Here is a 23,063-nt window from a genome sequence, read left to right on the forward strand (position 1 = left end):
TAAGATAGTTACTACAACTATGAACAAGTTTCCCCACTCCCCTGGAAATAAAAGCTTTGAATACAATCATAATGGTTCTCTGGTACATTTGATAAGTTCTAAAATGATTGTTGAATCCAGTACAGTACTGTACATTTTGCTGTATTTCCTGTTTCTATGGTGTATCACGAGACAGCAAGAAGAGCCAATACTTTATTGGAAATTGCTTTTACGTGTAGCCACTGATTGTCCCATCATGTGAATGTATTTACAATTTACTTTTTTTTAAAAAAACAAAAAGTTTGATATTCCCATGCCTTGTGTTCCATCTTTGTTCAGCACAAAAAAAAGTATTGAAGTTTGTTTGCTGTGTATCGGTCGAGTTTGTAATCTTTTTGTAATGTTTTGTACATAATAATTCAGTGTTTAACTACTGTTGCTACCGAAATTGACAGTTCTAAGAAGAAATGGTTGCAATAGAAATGCATAACACTAAGTTCTTAGTGATGTGAGCATTTTTGCAAGTTTCTGAGAGTAAATAAAATATGCATTTATTCAGAATTTTAATGACCTGATTGGCTTTATTGTACAAAACTCGCCTTCTCAGCCCTGTTCATAACAGCATTTATGAGTGAGTGTGTGTACTGCTTTTATGCATTTCTGGTAATATTTTCACTGGGTGTTTGCCTAATGTTACCCAACAAGTCATCTGCACACAATATTCAACTGGATTAATACTGAAAATGTTCTATTGCAAATACACCGTTATTTTCTGCACTAATGGGAGGCAAATAGAATCACCGATGGTGAGAACACAAGTCATGTGGGCCGAGATGAAACTATAATAATAATAATAATCCTTGCATTTAATAAAGCGCCTTATCATGTCAACAACAACAAAACTTGTATTTATATCGTGCCCTCCACCCCGGACGGTGTCTCAGAGCGCTTCACAGTAATGGATCCCGGGGCCGAGCCAGGGGGAGGAGGGTAGGAGAAGGTGACTAAAGGCGCGGTCGAAAAGAAAGGGCTTCAGCCAAGTCCTGAAAATAAGAAGAGAGGGGGCGAGGCGAAGGGAGTGAGGAAGGGAGTTCCAGAGCCTCGGGGCATAGTGGCTGAAGGCACGGCCGCTGAGGGTGGAGCGGAGGATTCGGGGGACAAGGAGGAGGCTAGACATCGTCGAAACATCTCAAAGAACTTCACAGAATATATTATTAAGTGGATTGACTTATTTTGTGAGCGAAACGTGGCAGCCAATTGTGCACAGCAGTGTCCCACAAAACATCGTGGATTGAGTGAACACATTTTTTTTTGGAGGGATTATAACCCCTGGAAAGCGATCTTCCAATTGACTAACAATCGGGTTTCTACTTTCTGAAAGGTAGACAGAGGAGTGTGGAGTAAGGAAACTTGCCTAAGGTTTCGTCCCGTCCGGGAATCGAACCTGGGTCCTCTTGCTGGCGAGGCGAGTGCGCTAACTACCGCCCTATAAGACTCCTCGACATTTGATATTTGCAAAGCAATGAAAACAGAAGAAAAGAACGTCGCATTCTGTGTGCGATTTTCTGTTACCTGGTTACATCGGATCCCCTTTGCGTGCATCACACAATTCAATTCAAGTTACATTATTAGGTCACCTCCCAGCCCCCACCCACCACCCCCACACTCCACCCCACACGGCAGCTCGGCGTCAAGCACTCCACTGTTAAGCGCTCCGAGGCGCTATTCCTTGCCCCCAGCAGATATAAAAGAGCATCAGCAACAAACAAACCAAAAAATAATAAAAGGGTCATTTCAATCCACGACTGTTTGTGGGGACGCTGCCGTGCGCGATCGATTGGCTGCCGCGTTTCGCCCACAAAACATACAGTCGAGTCGCTGCACGGTACAACCTGTGAAGCGCTTCGAGACGTCTCGAAGACGTGATAAGGCACTGTATCAAACGCAAGGAACATTATTATTAACGACAACGAGAAAATCACATTTGTAATAAGCGCCTTTCACGGCGGGAGGATTTCTCAGACCTGAGCTGGGGGGGGGGGGGGGTGGGCGCGGCGGGGGCGGGGGCGCGGGGGTGGGGTGCGGTTGGCGGTGGTGGGTGTTGGGATCAGGATTGGGTGGGGGGGGTGGAAGGGGGGGAGAGAGGATGGAAGACAGGAGTGGGGCTGGAGAGAGAAAGAGAGAGAGAGAGAAGGGGGGGAGTGGGTGGTGGTGGTGGGGGGGGGTGGTGGGTGGGGGGGGGGGGGGGGGAGTCATTTACATTCGGCCAACAAATAAATAAAGACTTTCAGTTTGGTGGGGGGGGGGGGGATGAATTAGTGAATGAAAGGGGGCAGTGCCTTTAATGTGGGAGTTGAGCTGAGCTCAGGGCAGATGGAATCTCTGAGCCATTTGAAACCTGCTGAGCAGTGCTGGAGCCTCAGCTATTGGGTGACTGGGGCTGGAAGGGGTTTTATTTAGTGAGTGATATCTGTGGCTATTGGTTCCTGTGTCATTTTCTTCTTCTTCTTTTCAAAGGAGGTGGAGGAAAAAAACACACACACACACACACACACAAACGTCTGGTTTCAGAGGCCTGTGACTGACATGGCTGTGAGTGTGGTGGGGGGGGGGGGGCAATCTTTTTAAGGAGATTAATTAATTAGAATTATTATTTTTTTTTGGGGGGGGGGTTGGGGGGGGAATTTCTTTTCTCTTCTTCTACTTCTACTTCTCTCACCCCAACACCCAAATCGTTCTGGATCTGGGAGAATAAATGAATTATTTGGGGTGAGTGGGGGGGGGGTAAAATGTGTTTTTACCCCCCCCCCCCCCCATCCCCTTCCCCCCCTCTCCATCCCCCCCCCCCCCCCCCCCCCCCCACACACACACACACACAACCTGTTTCTGCTTTTAACGTACTTCTCCTTTTCCCCCAAACCCTTCTCAATCGTTTTGTTTTTGTTTTAATTTTTTTTGGGGGGGGTCACAAATAATAATTCTGTGTAATATCATTGTTGTTATTTAGAATCAGGTCATTTTTTTAATCCGGTGAGGGGGGGTTGTTGTTTTTATTTCAATTTCGTTGAATTTATTATTTTTTTGGGGGGGGGGAGGGGCGGGCAACGTTTTGTAACGTTTTTTGTGGCCTTATTTCATTGACGATTATTGAACAGGGCAATTGGGGGGGGGTTTTCGGAGACGAATCCCGACCGGCTAATCCGCTTTGGTTACATTTACGAACAGGACCGGGATCCCACAGTCTCTTTTATTTTGTTTACAGAGCGTGTTACAGTAATGTTGCCATCGCTGGCTACTGCACAAAGGGTTACAGTAACACTGCCATCGTTTTGTTTTTAAACACCGCCAATCAGGGAGATGTCGGCCGGGAGATGTGACAGACCCGCCCCGGGCACCAGTGCCGAGGGCGTTGGCGCCCGTCACCGGGGAGATGCCTCAGTCCTTTCGGATCTTTTTCATCAGTTGGTCACTGGCGCGACCTGCAGGTCCGTGGTCCCAGACCCCTCTGAGCCCTTGGTGGTTTGGGCCGTGGAGAGGTACTTGGGAGAGACGGCCGTCAGGGAGAGCAGCGGCCCCGAACCGCAGCCCTCTTACCTTTACGACGTGACTCTGACCGATGGGGCCTGTCAGGCCAAGGCTCACCTGGCTCCTGACCTGAACTGCTTGGTGTACAGGAACGCCCTGAGAGCCGGCTCCCACATCCGCATTACCCGCTGCAGTCTGGTGTACGAAGAGATGAGGTTGAGCCATTGCTTCCTGCAGGTCGAGGCACTGGAGTTGGGAGGCGGTGAAGATTCTCTTTCCGTGTTGAGAAACATCTCCAACCAGACCAGGGCCTCTCCTTACAATCTCACTGCAACTCAGAGGGGAAGGGACATCCTGAACACATTGCAGTTGGAAACCCCATTGAAAGGTGGAAGGACTCATTATTTACCCCTGTGGAATAACAATGACCCCCACGGTGGAAAGTGGAATGCAAACAGACCTCTTGCCCCAGATGTTCAAGTTAACGGTAAGGTCTTTCTTTAGAGCCCTGTGAGGTTCCGCTCTTTACACATTCAAGAGAATGTTATTCTTTGCAATCGTGTTGCTGTGCACAATTGCCCGTTGCGCTGCGCCCACTATATACAGAGTCAAACCCACTTTACTGTATATATTGTAAAGTGAATTGCGTGAAACATCTCGATGACATGATACAGCTCTATATTAATATATAATAATAATAATCCTTGCATTTGATATAGCGTTTTTCATGTCAGGAGGACATCCCAAAGCGCTTCACAGAACACACTGTAAAGTGAATTGACTGTATATTTGTGGGCGAACGCGGCAGCCAATTGCGCACAGCAATGTCCCACAAACAGTCGTGGACTGAAAATGATCAATTTATTATTGTTTTGTTTTGGAGGGATTATTATTAAATGCAAGGATTATTATTATTCTGCTAAAGTTTCACTTGAACTCCAGGCTCTAAAGGTGGACCAAGAGACTGGAGAAGAAGTGATGTTAATGTTTATTCTCCTTGCTGATACAGTGACTTGGAATTGGCTTCATGAGCTGAATTACCTTCGCTTGTTCAGGCTCCGCCAACGTTTAGCGTTCTGAGATGCTGCCCTGCGTGGAGGGCACTATATAAGTGCAAGTTGTTGTTGTTCTATGTTCCTTGTAGCTTACATCTCTGTACAACCACATTTAATAATAGTCTGTGCTTTTCATAAAGTGCCTTTCGCGTCAGGAGGGCATATCAAACACTTCACAGGATATACTGAGAAGTGTAGTGATTGTGCATTTTGTGGATGAACGTGGCAGCCAAATTGCGCCAAAGCAATATCCAAAATAATTAAGATCAGGTTTACTTTGGATCGACAGAATATTGGGGGGTTAACCAGGAGGTCTTTATAAAGGGGATCTTTTTTCCACCTCCATTATAGACTGAATTGGGAGTCTGCCAGAAAATGTATTCGCAATATGAAAACTTAACATTTTGCTCCACAAATGAACTGGGTGGAAATATCTCCAGTAGCTCAGTAGTTAGAGAACTCGCTTCGCAAGCGAGAGACCTGGGTTCGATTCCCGTCAGAGTGAAACGTTAGGCAAGTTTGCTTACTCCACATGCCTCTGCTTACCTTGCAGTAAGTAGCAACTCAGTCATTAGTCGATTGGCGAATTGCTTTTCTGAGGGTAATAATCCTTTTTTAAAAAAAAATTTAAAAATTGGTTACTCAATCCACAACTATTTGTGGGACACTGCTGTGCGCAATTGGCTGCTGCGTTACGCCCACAAAATATACAGTGAATTCATTTTACAGTATATTCTGTGAAGCGCTATTGAGACGTCTCGAAGATGTGATAAGGCGCTATATCCAATGCAAGGATTATTAATTATTATCTTGTGTCACCTCTTTGATCTGTTGAAGCTTTGAATCTAATTGGAAGATTTAAAAAATATATATTCTGTGGGACCATACTGTAATCACATTTGTTGTGGGAACAGTCAATATTTTCCGCTGATTCCTTCCTGATAGTTTCTGGACTCATTACCCTACAAGGGTTGATGATGACCTGGAGAAATAACTTGGATTTCCCGCGTCTTCTGGTACGGATAATGCACAAGTCCAGGTTACGATATTATGGAAGAATCACCACGAAGATTAATTGCCCAATTCAGGTCAGTGACTGCGGAACTACCCCATAGTTTGTTTCAAGGGAGTTTCTCCCAAACAAGATTGGTCATTCGCTTCGGGATAGACGCTTCTCAGCGGAGAATCCTTCACGGTTCCTCAGCAAATGAAAACATCTGGTGCGCGAACTTTTTTTGCAAGTTCTGACAAAAAAAAGGTGTCTGAAAAAATTCAATTATTTTCATTTATTGCCAGTCAGTCCTTCTGCAGAAGAAGGTCTTTGTTTCGAGCTGTGCTTTTCCTAGGAAGTCGTTAGTGATTGTTTGTAAATTTTTAGTGATTCAGAGTAATAAGCTGGAACTGCAGAGTACTGCGCTGTGTGCCCTGTGCACTTTACCGTGAGTGAGGGCCTATTTTGGCTTGTATTGTAGGCCTATTTTGAAGTAGCAGACAAGTCCGGTATGATGCCTATGGTCCTGTGGAACTCCCTGTGCCCTGAATGGTACCAGTCCCTAAACATTGGCACAGTGCTTCTGCTTCATCGCTACGCTGTAAAGCCGAGTTACCAGAAGAGGACGTGGGCAACTCCATTTGACCCACAGATGAAGAGTTTCAGGACAATAGGTGAGAATCCTGTTCCGGTACTTCCATACAGTTAGTGTTGGCTGAGGCTTCTGATGTGCCATTGAGATGACGTTATAAGGAGTGAGAGTAAAACAGAAGGCATTAATGCCTGCAAGATATGCAGTCAATTCTCTTTACAGTGTATTATTCTGTGAAGCGCTTTGAGATGTCTCGAAGCTGTGCTAAAACTCTATATCAAATGCAAGGATTATTATTATTATAATGATACTTGTACCTCAGCTGAGGTAATTAGATAAAGAACAGATTTGAGCCATCACTGGTGATGGGGAATACAGATTTTGTGGAAATATGCCTGTTTTATGGGGGGGGCTTTGCTGTATTGTATATGTTAATATTCTGCTGAGCATTGTGTGTTACAGAGATTTCCCTGAACCCTCAGCATCTCTGCACTGTACTTCAGATTGTGCCAGCGGAGCAAATCAAACCAGAGTGGGAATTGCCTGAAGTCAAATATAACTTCATTTCGAGGTACAATCCCAGGCCTAGAGTCTTGTTAGTTCAATGTCCCAAAACAATGCTTTTCTAGTTCTGCTAACTTTTGTGCTGTGCTGTGTGGTCTGTGCTATCTTTATTCTCTTATAAAAACATACGCTTATTTTGGAATAATATTGCATCATTAGCTAGCAGGCAAAATAGGGGAAGCATTAGAAGTGGAAATCTATATTGTAACACAATAACCCTTTCAACCAAAGGGTATCAGTCAGTCTCACTAAGGAGTATTTATCATCCTCGCACACCTGACTGTGATATAGCTATTTGTTTAGTCAATATGTTATCCCTGGTCAGGATGTTGTTCTGTTTACAATTCGTACTTTCCTCTTGTATTTTCATTGTAATGTCCTGATTTTTACTGTTAATTCCAGATTTGTCCTTTAGTAAATGATGATTCTAACCGGTAGTAAAAAAAATTCTTGTACACTTTTGATTCCTACACATTGTACAGTCACATAGGAATTTTATATGTCAATGATTTTATAATATAAAATATTTATAATATAAAATTTTATAATATAAAATCACACATATAGATATACCTCAGCTGTCTGTGAATAGCAGTAATAATAATAGTGATCCTTGGATTTGCTAATAACACCTTTCATATCGGGAGGATGTCTCAAAGCGGTTCACAGGATTTACTATAAAGTGTAGTGACCATGTGTTTTGTCGATGAACCAGAGTAGAGGAGCTTTACTCTGCGTCTTCCTAAATTATTTCTGACAAGGAACAGCCCAAAACTGATATTCAGTTACTGGTAGCATTTCATAACCTTCATGAACACAAATTTGATCAGCCCCACTCCCCAAAAAAATGCTGTTATTTTTTTTTTAACCTGTGATCATTTTACGTTTTTTTTATTCAGCTAATGTTAATTTGTTAATCCTATTAATCTGTCCCATTAGACTGGAGTTGGAAAAACTCCCCCACGCTTACACATGTGATATCATCGGGCTTGTCACATTTGTGGGACGCTGTGAGCGACTTAGGAAAAAAGGTAATCTTTCAAAATGTTTGTGGACAGAGAGCTGTCAGTTCAGCGTTGGTGAATGTTGCATGTTGCCTTGCACTTGTATTTTAGTTGTAATTTCTTTCCCCTTTTCTGTGCTGCAGCCGACAGCGAAGATTTCTTTCTGTACCGTTGGGTTCACGTGGTGGATGGCAGCAGTGATCAACCTTTCATCCTCGAGCTCTTCTCAACTTCCCAGCCAGAAACCTTCGAACACATCCATCCAAGTAAATGGCGTCTTTCCCTTCGAGTATTGACAGATCAGAATAGAGTGCACGATGTACATTACACATATAAGTCATTTAAAGCATCAAACATGATGAATTTCAACCTTAATAAATTTATTTTAGAGGCGCTAACCCCTCAAATTCCTTCCTTGTTCTCTTGATTTTGAATCGTAGCAGGTTTAACCGCATAGGGTGAGTGGTTGGGCTTGCAAGGTGGCTTTTAACCTTCGGCAATGCTGGTCTGAGATGGCCACCAGAGCGCGTGCAAGAGCAGCCTGAGCAGAACCATGTTTAGCTTCCGCCCATCACTAAGATGGAACCATGTGGAGTATGGTGCCTCAGGGTCTTATGTCACAGAGACTCCTCTTTAATTTCTATTGTAATGAGGCCAATGTAACTACATTTGTTTCTTGGTTTTGTGGGGATTTTGTATCACACCTAATAATAATCAGCCGTCATTACAGTGTTGTCTTCGTAACGTTTGCTGTACTTTCACCCTCTCGAAACATATTGGAACAAACTAAAACTTTTTTAAAATTAAACTGGAGAATACGTGACATAGTGTTTTGCGAGCGATACAAGTAAATAATCTCTAAAGATTTTTGTCCACTTTACACGGTCACGTGTTGTAATCTGGATTGCTCGTTCCTTACAATCACTCCCGCCACGGTTTTACACAGTGTGAATGCGCAGTGTGAATGTGTGGATAGTTCCTGCTGCATAAATGGTGATGGCTAAACTCCATTGCCCGATGACATAATCACTTAAAGATTAAAATCCTGTGATCAGCAAGATCTAGTGGTCAGTACAAAATGCAATCTGGAATGGTAACCGCTCCTTCCGTGCTTGCAAATGCTTCTTCCTCGCAGTGACCTATCTGGTGTGCACGCAGATGAGAGTCGTTCGAGAAAACCTTTCCAGCAGAACCAACAGCCCCTATCTCACAACCTCCAACGAAAGTCAAATATTCATCACAGGTGAGATTGCAGAGCGCTTCATACAGCGCTGGTCGAATCATTGCGAGGTCCTTGGCTGCTCGATTAATGTTTTTCAAACGCTGGGTTAGAAATGAGTCAAGGACCCAGAAAACCTGTAACAATTCTGCAAAGGGTTTTTCTTCCGCGCGACCATGTATTATTTGAAGATCGCAGGGTTGATACTTGAAATTCAAATGATTCTAAGAATGTCCTGCAGTATCGCACGTTATTTTCGAGTCTCACAAAAAACATCCATTTGGCTGAGGAAAAACTTTGTGCCTCCGTTCACGGTGACTTTAATCATTGTTCTTCAGAGGTCAGCGCTGGAGTTGCACTGAGGTCCACTCAGCCTTTATTGTATCTCTTGATAATCCTCAGGGTGTCACAAAGGCCAGCCATACACGTGGAACCCACAGGTGAAGCATTTTATTCAGTGGATTAAAGGGCAGCGAGAGAAGGAGATGCTGAGCAAGTGCAAAGTTGGCGGATACTTCTCATTCCCACCAGTCCCTGCTACCTTTTCTGAATACTGTAAAAACGCTGCAGGTAAGAACTCCACTGATCCTCCCTCGTGAGTCTTGCTTGTCATATAAATTCAGCCACGGAGCGATCACAGATTTCCATCAGAATCTTACAAAGCCCAAAAGAGATGTGTGTAACCTGGGTACAAGACATACAAGAGTTAGCTTCCCCTGAGTGCTTGCAGGGTGAGTGAGTTAAGTCAAAAGAATGAGACTCAGCACTTAATAATAATCCTTGCATGTGATACTTGTTTTGAGACGTCCTCCTGGCATGAATTGCGCTGTGTCAAATCGAGTCTGCACTGTATATACTCTCATATTTGTCCCTCGCACCAATTTATTCAGGCTATCTCATAAACATGTTGCTGCCAGCAGATAGTTCCTTGGTCTGCAGTGGTGACATTGGAAGTTCAAGTGAATGTCATCAGTGAGTGACATGAGCAAATGTAGCTGCCTGGACTCCAGAGTAAATCAGAATGGTGCTATCAAGTGGTGAGGAAAGCCAGATCAGATAGAATAATAATTCTTGCCTTTGGTATAGCGCCTTTCACGTCAGGAGGACGAACATCTCAAAGCAATTCACATGATTTACTGCACAGTGGAGTGACATATTGTATAGGGTAAACAACAGGAAGGATTCATTTACACAAAAGATAATCGACAGCAAGATTAAAGGTGGTTGAAGGCACAACATTGAACTCATTTAAGATACAGCTTGATGTTGTAGTGGATAGTTGGTTGGGTTGGTATTCTGGACAGATGAAATCAGACGGGTCAAACCTCGTGAGATCTGCAGAATAATCCTTGTACCTTATTAAGTACTTGGCTTACATTTATGTTTCATGCTTTATTTGTCGTGGACAATGCATTTTTTTAAAAATATCTTTCCACAGCTGAGACTTTCCTGACCTCCACAAATGAGCTGAAGAAAGAGATCGAGAAACTGCACTATCGAGAGCACAAACGGATCTTAATCCAGGGAGTCATTGGTGCTGTTCAATACGTCAGTCACTCAGACTCAACTCAGAGTTTGAGTGCAGAACCAGTGCAGGTACTTAGTCGACAGTAATATGTACAGCACTGTAAATGCACACTCATCTGAGAGTTGGTGCATGCCTCAAGATATAACCCACATAATACATTTATAGATAATCCTTCCGATTTACTCACTCTGTCTCGCTCGCTCTTTTAAGTTTAAAGCCCCTCAAGACTTCCCTTTTAGTTATCTTTCCCCTCCCCGTCCTCATTAGCTCCCACTCCCCAGCTCGATAGGTCTGCCCAGCAGCGTGAAACCCTTTGAAATGTCCTCCCAATGTGAAAGGCGCTGTATAATTGTAAATTGTATTGTATTTGCTTCTTCATGTATCCCTGTAATTATCCATGTTGTGCACAAACTGGGATGATGGAGAGTGCAGCACTCAATATGCTCTCAGTCTGTTAGTGGTAACTGGATCACAGATAAAATGCCCAACGTGTACGCAAACAAATAACCTCTCCATGCTTTGAGTAACTTTTTAACATCTTGTAATCTACTTGTCATGACCAGAGATCGGAAGGCAGGCCTGACCAGGGGGTCAATCTACTGCCTCCGAAAGACAGAGCTTTGCCAGGATTATTGTCCGAGCCTGCTGGACCGAAGGAACAAATTGTTTGTAGCCAGTCGACAGAGGAACTTGAACCGAGACCAGTGAAGAAGACGACAAATCCATCCTGTCCAGTTCTGAGCTCCTATGTGTTAAGGTATTACACTGGGGTCAAACAGCCGTTTAGGGATGTAATATTGGAGTCATGTACTTGGCATTGAGTGTGCTTCAGTTAGTGACACCAGCTAGTGGATTAAATCATTCCCATTTTAACATCGACCCAGAATACATTAGCGCAAAGTGATGTCAGTTTTTTCTTAACACAAAAACTATTCGGAAAAAAGAGTGTGATTCACATTCTGGTCTTAACACAATTTAGTGGGATTCCCGCTGTTAACTTTTGATAAATGGTGTGAAAGTGATGGGACCTGTGGCTTTCTACCAGTCAATAAAAATAAAACAGTATTTCCATTTGTTTTCTTTTCATCTTCATTCTCGCATCTTCTCGTTTTCAGGCGAAGATACTCTTTGAGGAATTTGAAAAGGGTTAATTATAATTTACCTGCACGCAGGCAGGTCAGGTAAGTGTCCATTGTAATCATCGTAGGGTTTGAATTGATCACGGCTTATTTGCAGATTTACTCCTTGCTGACAGAAAGTGCTTTGCTGCCCAATGTTTAAAGACAGGAGTTACCTGATCCGAAGAAGCTGGAATCACAGAAGAAGAAATCGAAGAAGAACAGGAACCAAAAGAAGACACCGCTGGCGATCAGGTTTGTCAGATTAAATTTAGTATATCGGGCCCGAAATTCCAGCTGGTCTTAGCCGGCAAGACCATTTCGTCTTAAAGTTCTGTCCTTAATTTGGAGTCCAAGTTGTTTTCTGAACTACATTGTTTTAAAAACGGCTTCCAGATTAAGACGGACTGTGAGATCAGACGCACACAGAGGACAGATACTCGTTGCTGGTTGTATTATTGTTTCGAAATTTGTATGAATTTTTGTGTTGGCTGTTTGCGTGCGCAATATTTTTATTGAGAATTATTATTTATTGAGAAACGTGGACATCATGTAGCCAAAACCCTGGCTTAAGAGTATCTAAACCAGATAGCGTTCCACCTATGTATGTCATATGGAAATTTCCTTCCTTGTGTCTGGAATGGCATGTGCGGAGACAATCAGTTTGCTGAAACCTGGGGAAGATTATTTGTGGAATGCAGCCAGTCCTGTTCCTGATCAATCCAGGACTGTAGGAAATGGGCTGGTGTCTGAACACGACTGTTGCCGTACAGTAAACCTGATCATTACAGTGGCTGAGAATAAGATCATGATTCTGCCTCTCAACAAGTGTGCCTTCAAACTATGTTGTGTTGCTATTTCCCCACCGCCCCCCCAACCATGCATATAGTTATTCAGTCTCATTTAAGATTAATTTAAACATTTGAGTTCTAAGATAACCCCGGTATAATCCTGATCAGATACAGCGCAGACAACAACCACAACAAATTACATTTGCATAGCACCTTTCACATCGAGAGAACATTGTTGCATATAGATTAGAGCGAGCAAATTGCCCTAAATGTCTGAAATTTGGGCATTCTAAACCTAACACCATCTACACTGAAGGCTGCAGTCATCACTGCATGTTTCAGTGCTGTTCAGAGCAAAACCAGATGATGTGCCCATGGGGTCTGTAAATGTACATCGTCCATAAGGATTACACAATTTCTCTCTTATGTATTTCTTCATCTGTGTACTGTTTCACCATCAATGAATGTAGTGTACAGAGGAGCCACTCCTATGTTTTTGAAATTCACTCACTGCGGGTGAACCAGGGACATGATGTTTAAAGCACCGATTCCCGAAGGTGTTGGTGTTTCGTAAATCTGACAAAAGTGCCTCTTATGGAAACTTGCCAACCGAAGCTCCTGTGTTTTTTTTTATTCAGGGAGCTGCGGAAATTTTCCGGGCTTGAGGGAAATGAATATGCCACAACTATATTGGAGTTGTTACACTGCAGTCAGTCTTTTTATTTCCTTCCCACCCGGCAAATCAAATCTGGTTTAACTGCTGAAGTGCGTACAGCAAAAGCTGACAGTTTAGAAAGCGTGCACAATCTAGAAAGCAACGCCGCAATCTCATGAAATTGCGAGCACGACACATGCAGCAAGCGTCAAATTCTCAAATACAGACTTTTAATATTGACAATATTTTCTTCAGTTAATAATAGTCCTTACATTTGATATTATGCCTTATCACGTGGTCCAGACATCTCAAAGCGCTTCATAGGATATACTGCTGTAAAGTGGGTTGACTGTGAATTTTGCAGGCAAACCCGGCAGTCAGTTTGCGCACAGCAGTGTCCCAACAACAGCCATGGAGTGAGTAACCAATTTTATTTGGGGGATTGTTGGCCACGACACCGGGAGAGAGAAACGCCCTTCTCTTTTCGAATAGCGCCATGGGATATTTAACATCCACCTGAACTGGCAGATGGGACCACATGGTTTAACGTCTTATATACATCTTAATCATAACCTATTTTGTTGGCAGGTTAAAGGCAACACGTGAACATTCGCAAGAGGCTGAAGTTCCAACGGACACCACAAGATTCATAGAGCAGTCAGAAGAACTGGTTGCAGACAATGCAGGTATAACATGAGCTCTTTAAACCACTCCGAGGACACAGAGTATTCTCTCAGCAGATGGATTCTTGTGTCGTGTCTCAGAGACCTTTCGTATTGTGTTGTTATTATTGGCAACATGCAGTTTGTGCCTCTCTTCAGTGATGCGTGGTTAAGATGGGTTGTATCTTCTGCTCTGCCTCAAGCTGCTGTGTTTGCCATTCGGTTGATTTCACCGGGGAAAAGAGAACACTTTAGGGAAACTGTCATTGTGTTATAAGACCGGGGTGGGGGTGGGGGAGGGGTTGCTGGGTGAAGACCCATATGTGTGAGTGTCGGGAGAGTTAGTGCACTTTCCTTTGCCAGAGAAAGAGGGTTTGTTTGATGCTGTTTTCAGGAACAGCAAAGTTAGCCACTCGGGTGTGCTGTTGTCTCGTTGCTGTCTCGATACACCCAGCAGGACTCAAGAGTGCAGTGTGAGGAGATAGTGACCATTGCATACTATTGTCGCACATTGCAGCAGAAAGAATTTACAGCCTTTGTTGCAGCTCAGGAACTATGAGAAGATTTTTTTTCCCTCTGTTATATTTCCCTTCCCTGCCCCTCTCTTGAATGTGTTTTTGACTCCTTTTTTTTGTGTGGGTGTACAGTTTCATAAGCACGGAACACCCTTCTGGTAGCTCACCTAAGTGCCTATTATACAACTACAACAAAATTACATTTGTATAGCGCCTTTCACGTCGGGAGGATGTCCCAAGGCGCTGGACAGAAAGAGTTTTGGACTCGAGCTGAGGGTCAGGGTGGGGGATGCAGGGAGATTGAAAGCACGGTCGAAGAGGAGGGTCTTGAGGTGGGTCTTGAAGGTGGCGAGGGAGGAGGCAAAATGGAGGGACTGCAGGATGGAGTTCCAGAGGGTGGGTGTAGAGTGGCGGAAGGTCTGCCCACCGATAGTGGGGTGAGCAAAGCGGGGGACGTGAAGCAGGCCAGAGCCCACTGAGCGGAGGGAGCGAACAGGATGGTAGGGGTTTAGGAGGTCGGAGAGGTTGGCCATGGAGGCTTTGAAGGTGAGGACCAGGATCTTGAACTGTATCCTCTGTGTGATGAGAAGCCAGTGGAGTTGGGCAAGGATGGGGGTGATAGGGTCACAGAGCCTAGTGCGGGAGAGGACACCCTGCAAACATGTGTGAGTCTTGAGGGGTGTGTTAACCCCAAAAGTGGCTGATCACAGTTTACTGTCACTGTGAATCTTTGGCTAGTTTAAACGTAATACAAAGTTTTATTGGTGGACACGATTCTGCTTTGTCATGCAAAAAAAGGGTTTATCGTATTTGTTATTCCAGAAGACATTGATTGATTGATTGATTGATTGATTGATTGATTGATTCAAATCAATAAAAGAAATACAAAAGAACAAACGTTGTCACAGAACCTTGTCACATCCAGTAAATGTCTCAAAGACAATTGGCCTATCAAACTGATGAGCTGTTGGCCACGATACCAAATAAAACTCCATTCTTTCTTTTCAAATAGTGTCATGGGATCTTTAGGGTCTGTCTATCTGAATGCCAGACAGATGGGGCCTCAGTTTAATGGTTCATATCAGTTTAATGTTCTTCTGGCAATGCAGCTCTCTTCTCCAGTATTGCAGCTGAGTTTCAGCTTAGACTGATTAAACCATGAAGTGGAGGAAATCTGTGGAGTTACAGTTTTGAGTAAAGTTTCAATGCATTTGAGTTTTCTGAAAAGACATTCGAAATAACCAATGTAATTCTGCTTGTGACTAGTAAAGAAATGCCTACTATTGAGAAGAAAACAAGTGTAGCATTGGCAAAGTGGGGATCTTACCAGCAATCATGTCAGTTAATAATGTAATAGCAATAATAATCCTTGCAGTTGATTCTAAGCTTGGTCATTTGCATTGACTCCAATGTTTTATGTCAGTGACGGATACAGGACAACGATACTGAACATTCCTGTGGTTGTAATTGATTTAATGACGTATCGTGTTGCAACATGACAAGTTGATAAATATGAGATGACCATGTGAGAAATATTTAGCAACATGTCACATTCCCGCTGCAATTACGTACATCACTTCATTTCCACTTCCTGCTTGAGATTTCAAGGAAGTGAGATTGCAATGGTCCTTCACCCCCATTCACATGCCCAGCCTGATTACCGCAATTATAACGGGGTGTAAGGGGGTGGGGGGAGTGGAAGAGTTAATAATGATTTAGTGCATACGGATTAGAAGGCTGGGAATCAAATGATATGGTTGTGCAGCTTCGATAAGAACAGATCCCATTGGGGCACTAACAGTTGAGAAACTCCTCCAAGTTTCAACTCTGCCATGCAATTGTTCTTTGCAACGTATTGTTATTCTGAGGTTTTGCAGCAAGCGTGCAGGCAGCATGTGACGTAGATAAAAGGATTGAAGAAGACATGGGAGTTGAAAGCACAAAGCTTTTGTGTGATGCTACATAATGGTGTGATTCCAAGTGGTTTGGCAGCCAATTGCTGGGCCTGTAATTGACATCACATGTTATATGTTGTCATATCTTACTATTTTACTTTGATATGCAGATGAATGACATTTTGGATACTCACTGGGACACTTGGAGCAAATTAAGTCGGGATTCGTGCATCGTGCTTATCCTTAATAAATTATGTTTGAACTTAACAGGGCCAAGTGACAGACAGGAGACGCAGGCGGCTGCTATTGACCTTTCCAGAGCCACGTGGAAAAGCCCTACGTGGCAAGAGATCACACAGCACTTGCCCGAGTACTTAAACTTTGGTCAGCTACTTCCCGAGAGCGTTCCACGTAAATTCGACTACAAAGATAGAGACTTCCTGATGCAGCAGTACAATCTGCAGCCTGAGGTCTATACGCCAGGCACAACAGAATGCAACAGAGACATTCAGAGCTTCAGCCCTGCCTACGACACTGGATACTACAGTGTGACCATTGTTGGTATGTAAAGGCAAACCTGTTAAAAATGTGCAACCCTGATTTAACACCTTGGCAATGGACACACAATTGCCATTATAGTATCTTGGCTTATAACCTTCACTTCGCTTGTAAGTCAGTATTGCTGTAAGTTTTGATATGACTCGTGTTCTGCACTTGTTCTGGTGGAAAAAGCCACATAAATGTGTGGTAATCTAGTAAATCCATGGTTCCGCTGAATAAATGGAATGGGGGTGGGGTGGAGAGAGAGGTAAAGACACAATAAGATAATACAGCTTCAATAATCACAAAATGGCTGGCACACGTGAATGCATGCCCAGAGGCTGATGAGGACGCAATATAAAATTACATTCGTATAGCCCGTTTCACGTCGGGAGGATGTCTCAGGGTGCTGATAGAATCTTCCTCCATTTACTTTGCAGCAAAATTCTACATTGAGGGGCAAGGGTGGGTCAGGATATCGTACAGTGTGTAGATCTACCATAAAGTCCACAGTCTCTTTTGGCAGCTATGCTGAAACCACAGGCTCCAGGTATATGGCAGTAACAATACAAGTCAGTAACTGTGCAATCGGGCAATGGTACAATCTAAGTGTGGGCTTTGAATAACATTGTTACCTAACCTCAGTCTATATACTGCTGTTCACATGTTAAATAAGCCTTCTAACATTAGATGTTAAAGTGCCATGTTTATCACAAGAGTACTGAATAGATTGGCATCATTTGATGAATGAGAACCATGTCGTGTGTGTTTAAAAAAAACATGGCGGGCCAGAGACTGAAAAAACGTCCTTCCGAGGCGAGTTTGCGCCACGGGAGCCGACAGAGCTACAAAGGGGACGTGGCGTTTTGTCGTTGGCTTTTAGGAGGTACTTAGAGTCTGAAAACAGCTGAGCAGCCCCATGCAAGTATTAATTGAATTTGAGCAGCAGTGCGTGAAGCTCTGCTCCGCTCAACAGCAATGTGAGCAGTCAGCAGAATCGTAGCTCCCAGTTGTACTGCTCTCGCAAAGTGGATTGCTGAAATAACTGGGCACAAAGCTGCTGTTGTGTCTGCTGCTTTCAGCCTAGTTTCTCCCTCTATATATTATATATTCTCCTATATATATATGTACAACACCTTCCTCCCAGAATCCCTCCTCTCTAAGACACTAGGTATCCTGTAAATATGGGATCATAGAGTTATTCACAGTCGGACACGATTGTATTTCAGAATGCTCTGAAGTACTTTTGGTTCCCATGTTCTTCAGAAATTCCTTAGCATATGTGAGGTGAGTGGCAAACAAACTAATTGCTGAGGGCGACCCAGGCTGTACAAATCACAACTTTTGATTTGCACTGTTGCATAATTGTCCTATTGTACGATTGAAGGAAGTGTGTATTCCTGTGGGAGATTATGCAAAGTGTTATGGAATAGCTTGGGGCAGAGCGGGCACAATGGAACAAATGGCCTTCCCCCCCTGTCCGTCACCCAAATTGCTACACAAAGAGAGCCCAGAATCAACATACAATTGCTTTTCTGATACAGGTGTCAATCAGCAGTTAGCAGTGGACGTCATGTTTCTTCCAGCCACGAAGAGCCACGAGGATCACCGGGTGTCAGGCTTAGCTGTGGATGTTCATGATAACACACTGGCTTCCATTATGGCCACCGGTTACATTTGCCAGCCCGCAGATGTCAATGGAGAAAATCAGACACCTCCAACTCCAGGTGAGACAGGCTGATCTCAGTACTGACCTACTCCGAAGGCCAGCCCCTGTTTTGGCCCGCGTGTCTGATATTGCAGTCCAACCCCAGATCTGAGAAAGAAACTAGTCTATGTTTGACCCCTATCCTATTCTTTACAGGAGTGCGTTTGGAATTAAATAAAAATAGGTGGGCCATTCATTTGGTGATGCACTTTAAACTTCTGCTTTTATATTGTACATTGTTACTCAAGCATTCCATTTCTATATCAACAATAATAATAATCCTTGCATTTCATATACCGCCTTATCACATCTTCGAGACCTCTCAAAGCACTTCACAGAATATACTGTGAAGTGAATTGACTGTATATTTTGTGGGCAATCCCCAACAATTCAGCACTCCTCCAGTACTGTAATAAGAGTGTCATCTTAGACTAGGAGTCTTCAAGTCCTGATGAGAGACTTGAACCAACAACCTTCAGACCCAGATACAAGAGTGCTACCAACTGAGCCAGGATGATATCTATTTGTGTGCGTTCAGACTTATTTATAAAGTACTGTTATGAAATACACGTACTAAGTCCATTTTGACTCTTTCTTTACAGGGGAGATTGTGAAATCAGCCAATGAACTAGACGGGCTGCATTTTATATGTGTCCTAGATATGTGTCATCACAGTGGGAACAGAGTTGAAGTATGTTTGAACAAAACATACAGAGTGTCAGATGGAAATCATTGAGGACCGACCACATTTTAACACATCACTTCAGTTTCTGAACTTTCTACGTTTATTTTGAGACTTTTATGCTTAATACCCTGTGTGATAGGGTAATGGGAATGAAAATATGTGTCTTGTGTAAAACATCTCCCTATATTTTACAAAAAAAATATATATTTAATACAAATTTGTGCCAGCAAATTTTGTCTGTAAATTTTTTTTAACGTTTGAAATAAAGTCTTTGGATTAAATCCAATATAAAACAGAAATGATTGTTTTTTTTCAGCACAATGACCAGCATTGGCAAAAGCATTTAAACACAATGGAGAGAGGTTCTTATTCCCTCGTGGCAGTTACAGACTGAGATGTTTCCTAGAGTGGAATGCCCCACAATGTAATCTCATGGCATGTTTCCCCTCCATAATTAGAAAGAAAGCCAGGAGTTCTCAGGCAAATGCCTTTTCTCCATAACCACCCTGGCTGTTGGATCGGTCTTGGCTGAGGGAGTTAGATGCTTATTTAAAACATTAATCAAAAGACGGCACATGTTCGCTATACATGTTTTTCAGTCTGTTTTCAGTTTTATCTATTTGCCTATTTCTGATATTAGACAGCACTATTTGGGAAATGCAGTTGTGTTTATGTGCAAATTCTGTTGAATCTTGACATCCTATGTAAAGCTGACCTGGTATAACATTGCCAGACTCCATAAATTTCAAGCTGATTAGCTCTGAAACAAATTGCTTTTTTTTATCATTTCCAGTGCACCTCTGTTTTAAGGTGACCTTGTTCTGCGCTATCAAAAGAACTGGCGTGTTCTCAATGAATGGATTATGGACCAAGAACAATTGTTAAACAAGGCTTACTAAGCACAATAATCTCTGTGAAGCCAAGCTGATGAACTGGGGAAAGAAACAGTTTCTCAAAGAATAAGGGATAGAATAGCTCCCCCCGCCTTACAATATATGATCTAATATACATTTGCACAATATTACACAATATACGCATAGCTTAATTGTTGCCATCAGACCAATATCGCAGCAGTGTCCTGCCTTGTACTCATGTACACAATGATGTGCTCGCTGTGACTGCCGCATTGCGAATGGAACGTACTGGAGGCAGAGGACAGTTTGCTCTCGTAGTTGTTAACAACTCTTAATGTATCATTTTTATTCCTATCAGTAAAGTTGGCGCAATGGGGCAGCATGCTACTAACTCAACACGGAGCCCGTTGACAGCATGTCATCTTCTCACCCAGCAATGGCAGCAGGACTCACTGTACAATGATAGGAAATGCTGACTGATTTTTTTTTCCCCCACTCTGTAATTTTAAATCCCGCGCCTCTGTATGGTTGGCAACAGGTAAGTTTCTTCACCCTACGAAAACTCTTTATGCAATAATACACTGGAGAAAAAAAAGGGTTTGGGTTCTTCCTACCTGAAATTTACTCAATATTTCAAGGACTATTTCACGAGGTTGAAAAGCTGTAGGTTGATGGTATGATCCTGGTTTATTTTATCTAGGTTTTTTTTATATAGTTTGTCTCCAAAACAGTCTTGTTCATACCAGGAATAGGCAAATAGGTTAAACATCCATCTTTATGAAGCTCTCCGAACTGTTATCCTACATGTGTTGGGCAGGTTGTTTTTGTTGTTGATGTAGTTGTCTGCCTTCTCTTAACCAACAGAAAGATGGGAGCTCATGGAGGAAAGTGGACATTGTGGATCTCTCGCCTTGTAATGTAATGTTTGACCTAACAACTGTGCAATTAAATATGTTATCTGCAGCCTGATTTTCGATAAATACCCATAAAGCTTGAGGTAAAAATTCTTACAGCAATGAACTGTTAGATATACAGTAACTTTGCAGTAAAGAGCTCATTCATTCTTATAAAAGCGGGATGCTGGTTGTTAATTTGCCTGCTGGCGTCAATGCGAGTAAATATACTTTGGCTTTTTAATAGTGTGCAATTGTTTTATTGTTGTAGGTGTTTCCCTCCCACCTCCAAAGAAAATCAGGTGTAGCGATTTGTGAGTGAGTTATGTAAAATTTGTCATTTATTTCACAGTCGTTTTCGATATAATGCCCATCTCTTTGTGTAGTTGGCGTGCTTGGAATTGTCTGTGTAAGTGGATGCTATTAAGCGGGATGATGGGTTTCTGTTTGGGTTGGACACCTGTCTGACCAAAAAAAAAGAGCAAAACACTGAAACAACTTTTCAAATTATGTAAATAGTTTACAGTCCACAACAAAATGGAATTAATGTAAAGCAGGATCTTAACTTTATCTCGGGAGTCCAGCAGCTCAGTGGTTAGAGCACTCGCTTTGCTAGTGAGAGACCTGAGTTCAATTCCAGGCAGAGGGCGAAACCTTGGGCAAGTTTCCTTACTCCACACTCTATGCATTCTGTGAAGCACTTTGATATGAGGCTTTGAGATGAGGATTATTATTATTATAATTGAAGAGTTTTGAGGTGTCTTGGCACATTATCACAGGCAAGGATTATTATTTTATTTTAGGTGATTGGCTCAAAGGTCCATGGTCCAAAGTGTGCAAAAGTTGTCACGCAGTTCGTTTTGTATTGATCCTTGTCCAGGAAACATCCACAGTGAATATAGGATGGTTCATCCACTCATCCCATTGTGTTCACCATTTAGAATTGAAGCCCTCGTTTTAATCAGGCCCAAGGAGTTAACTTCTGTTCACATAATTTCACCAGCATCTGAAAGTCACAGCCAAGAACAAACATTTGACCTCCTGATTTACATGTACCACCGCACTTTATTGTTTTATGGGGCAGCTTATAAATCTATATTACGTGTGGAACACTCATTCTGTATCCCAGTCTGCCTATCACAGTCTTGATTGAGTATTTCATGGAAACTTTGATGGCATTGAATCAAGATGACGACATTATGAAGGAGACTTCAAAGCTGAGGATTGGTGCATACATTTAGATAAGAGATAAAGGCAGATATGAACATTACAAGTGGATTTGCTTATATTGTGTTTATCAGATACAGTCAGTTCTTTTCCATTACTATAATGTTGTTGCCTTTTAAATCCCAGAGTGGGTTTGTTGAACTGAACCACGTGCTTCCCGGATTCAATGTGTCCCATGGCTTGTTATTCAAAGCCAAAGGCTAGAGCTTAATTTCTAATTAGAAGTATTTATTTTGAGATTCCAGATTTTTTTTGGTAGTGGGGAGGAGTGGGGGTCTAAATTTTTAATTTTCCCCCATCTGTCCTGAAGGGGGTGACCAATTAGCTCATGCTGACATATGGCTCTATGGGCACCCGGGTAAGTTTCATTCATTCTTCATGTCTCGGCTCTGATCAGGACTATTAGGAGGCGATTTAGGGGTCATCGCAGACAAGGCAGTCCTGTCCTCACCCTATCTCTATACACGTACACTTTTTAGTAGCGTCACGGGCTAATGATCCAGAAATGCGATCCCTCGACGATATTGCCCTTCATCGCCCTCAAACTGCAGAAGATAACTGCAGCAGCGCTTCTATTAAACTGGCTGAGATCAGCTGAGCATAAACAAAGATGGTGCCTCATGATCCGCTCAGAAATTCCCAGACTAGTTCTGACCAGCAGCAACCTAAAAGACAGTAACATGGGAGGGTGGGCGGGCAGAGAACGTATTGACTTGCAGAACATGGTGAATAAATGTTAACCTCTGGGAGATGCACAAAGCAAAGCTCCGCACCACTGCAGCCAGCATCAAGCCCAGGACAGCTCAATCTGCGTCAGAGCCAGTTTTCGAGTGTGCCTGTCATTCCAATTGTAACAATTGGGCTGGAGGATGCTTTTGACGAGATCAAGCAGGCACCAGGCCATGAAAACAAAGCTGTTGACCTATTTTTCTCTTTCAGATGTTAATCGCCCTGCATGTTGAATGTGCGGGCCGGGTAGGTCTGTATAGTTCGTTCTCCTTTGGTGGTGTAGCAACGATTGGGAAGATGGTACAGGCTATCTCCCTCACATCCCACAGGAGAG

General features: G+C 42.9%; 1 protein-coding gene across 5 annotated transcripts; it reads left to right on the plus strand.

Moving 5' to 3' along the window:
• Positions 1–2,424: 2,424 nt before the first annotated feature.
• Positions 2,425–19,296, plus strand: radx (RPA1 related single stranded DNA binding protein). Of its 5 annotated transcripts, none has more exons than XM_042340793.1 (17): positions 2,425–2,438; positions 3,333–3,991; positions 5,505–5,647; positions 6,032–6,224; positions 6,605–6,713; positions 7,646–7,737; positions 7,854–7,976; positions 8,846–8,953; positions 9,332–9,499; positions 10,368–10,525; positions 11,021–11,214; positions 11,573–11,638; positions 11,741–11,830; positions 13,610–13,707; positions 16,364–16,654; positions 18,178–18,360; positions 18,944–19,296. In XM_042340793.1, the coding sequence occupies exons 2-17, from the start codon at positions 3,337–3,339 to the stop codon at positions 19,075–19,077; spliced, it is 2,805 nt and encodes a 934-aa protein (XP_042196727.1). In that variant the 5' UTR covers positions 2,425–2,438; positions 3,333–3,336; the 3' UTR covers positions 19,078–19,296. The 5 variants fall into 5 exon arrangements, with proteins under 5 accessions (XP_042196727.1, XP_042196724.1, XP_042196726.1 ...); XM_042340790.1 differs by lacking the exon at positions 2,425–2,438 and adding an exon at positions 2,504–2,571 and having other exon boundaries at positions 3,242–3,991; XM_042340792.1 differs by lacking the exon at positions 2,425–2,438 and adding an exon at positions 2,509–2,571.
• The last annotated feature ends 3,767 nt before the right edge of the window (positions 19,297–23,063 follow it).

Source organism: Callorhinchus milii, unplaced genomic scaffold, assembly GCF_018977255.1.
Source record: "Callorhinchus milii isolate IMCB2004 unplaced genomic scaffold, IMCB_Cmil_1.0 Scaffold15, whole genome shotgun sequence".
NCBI lineage: Eukaryota > Metazoa > Chordata > Chondrichthyes > Chimaeriformes > Callorhinchidae > Callorhinchus > Callorhinchus milii.

Coding starts and splice junctions, on each gene's coding strand:
- radx (XM_042340789.1), top strand. Junction 6,714..7,645: donor AAATATAACTTCATTTCGAG/GTACAATCCCAG, acceptor CTGTCCCATTAG/ACTGGAGTTGGAAAAACTCC. Junction 16,655..18,177: donor CTACAGTGTGACCATTGTTG/GTATGTAAAGGC, acceptor TTTCTGATACAG/GTGTCAATCAGCAGTTAGCA.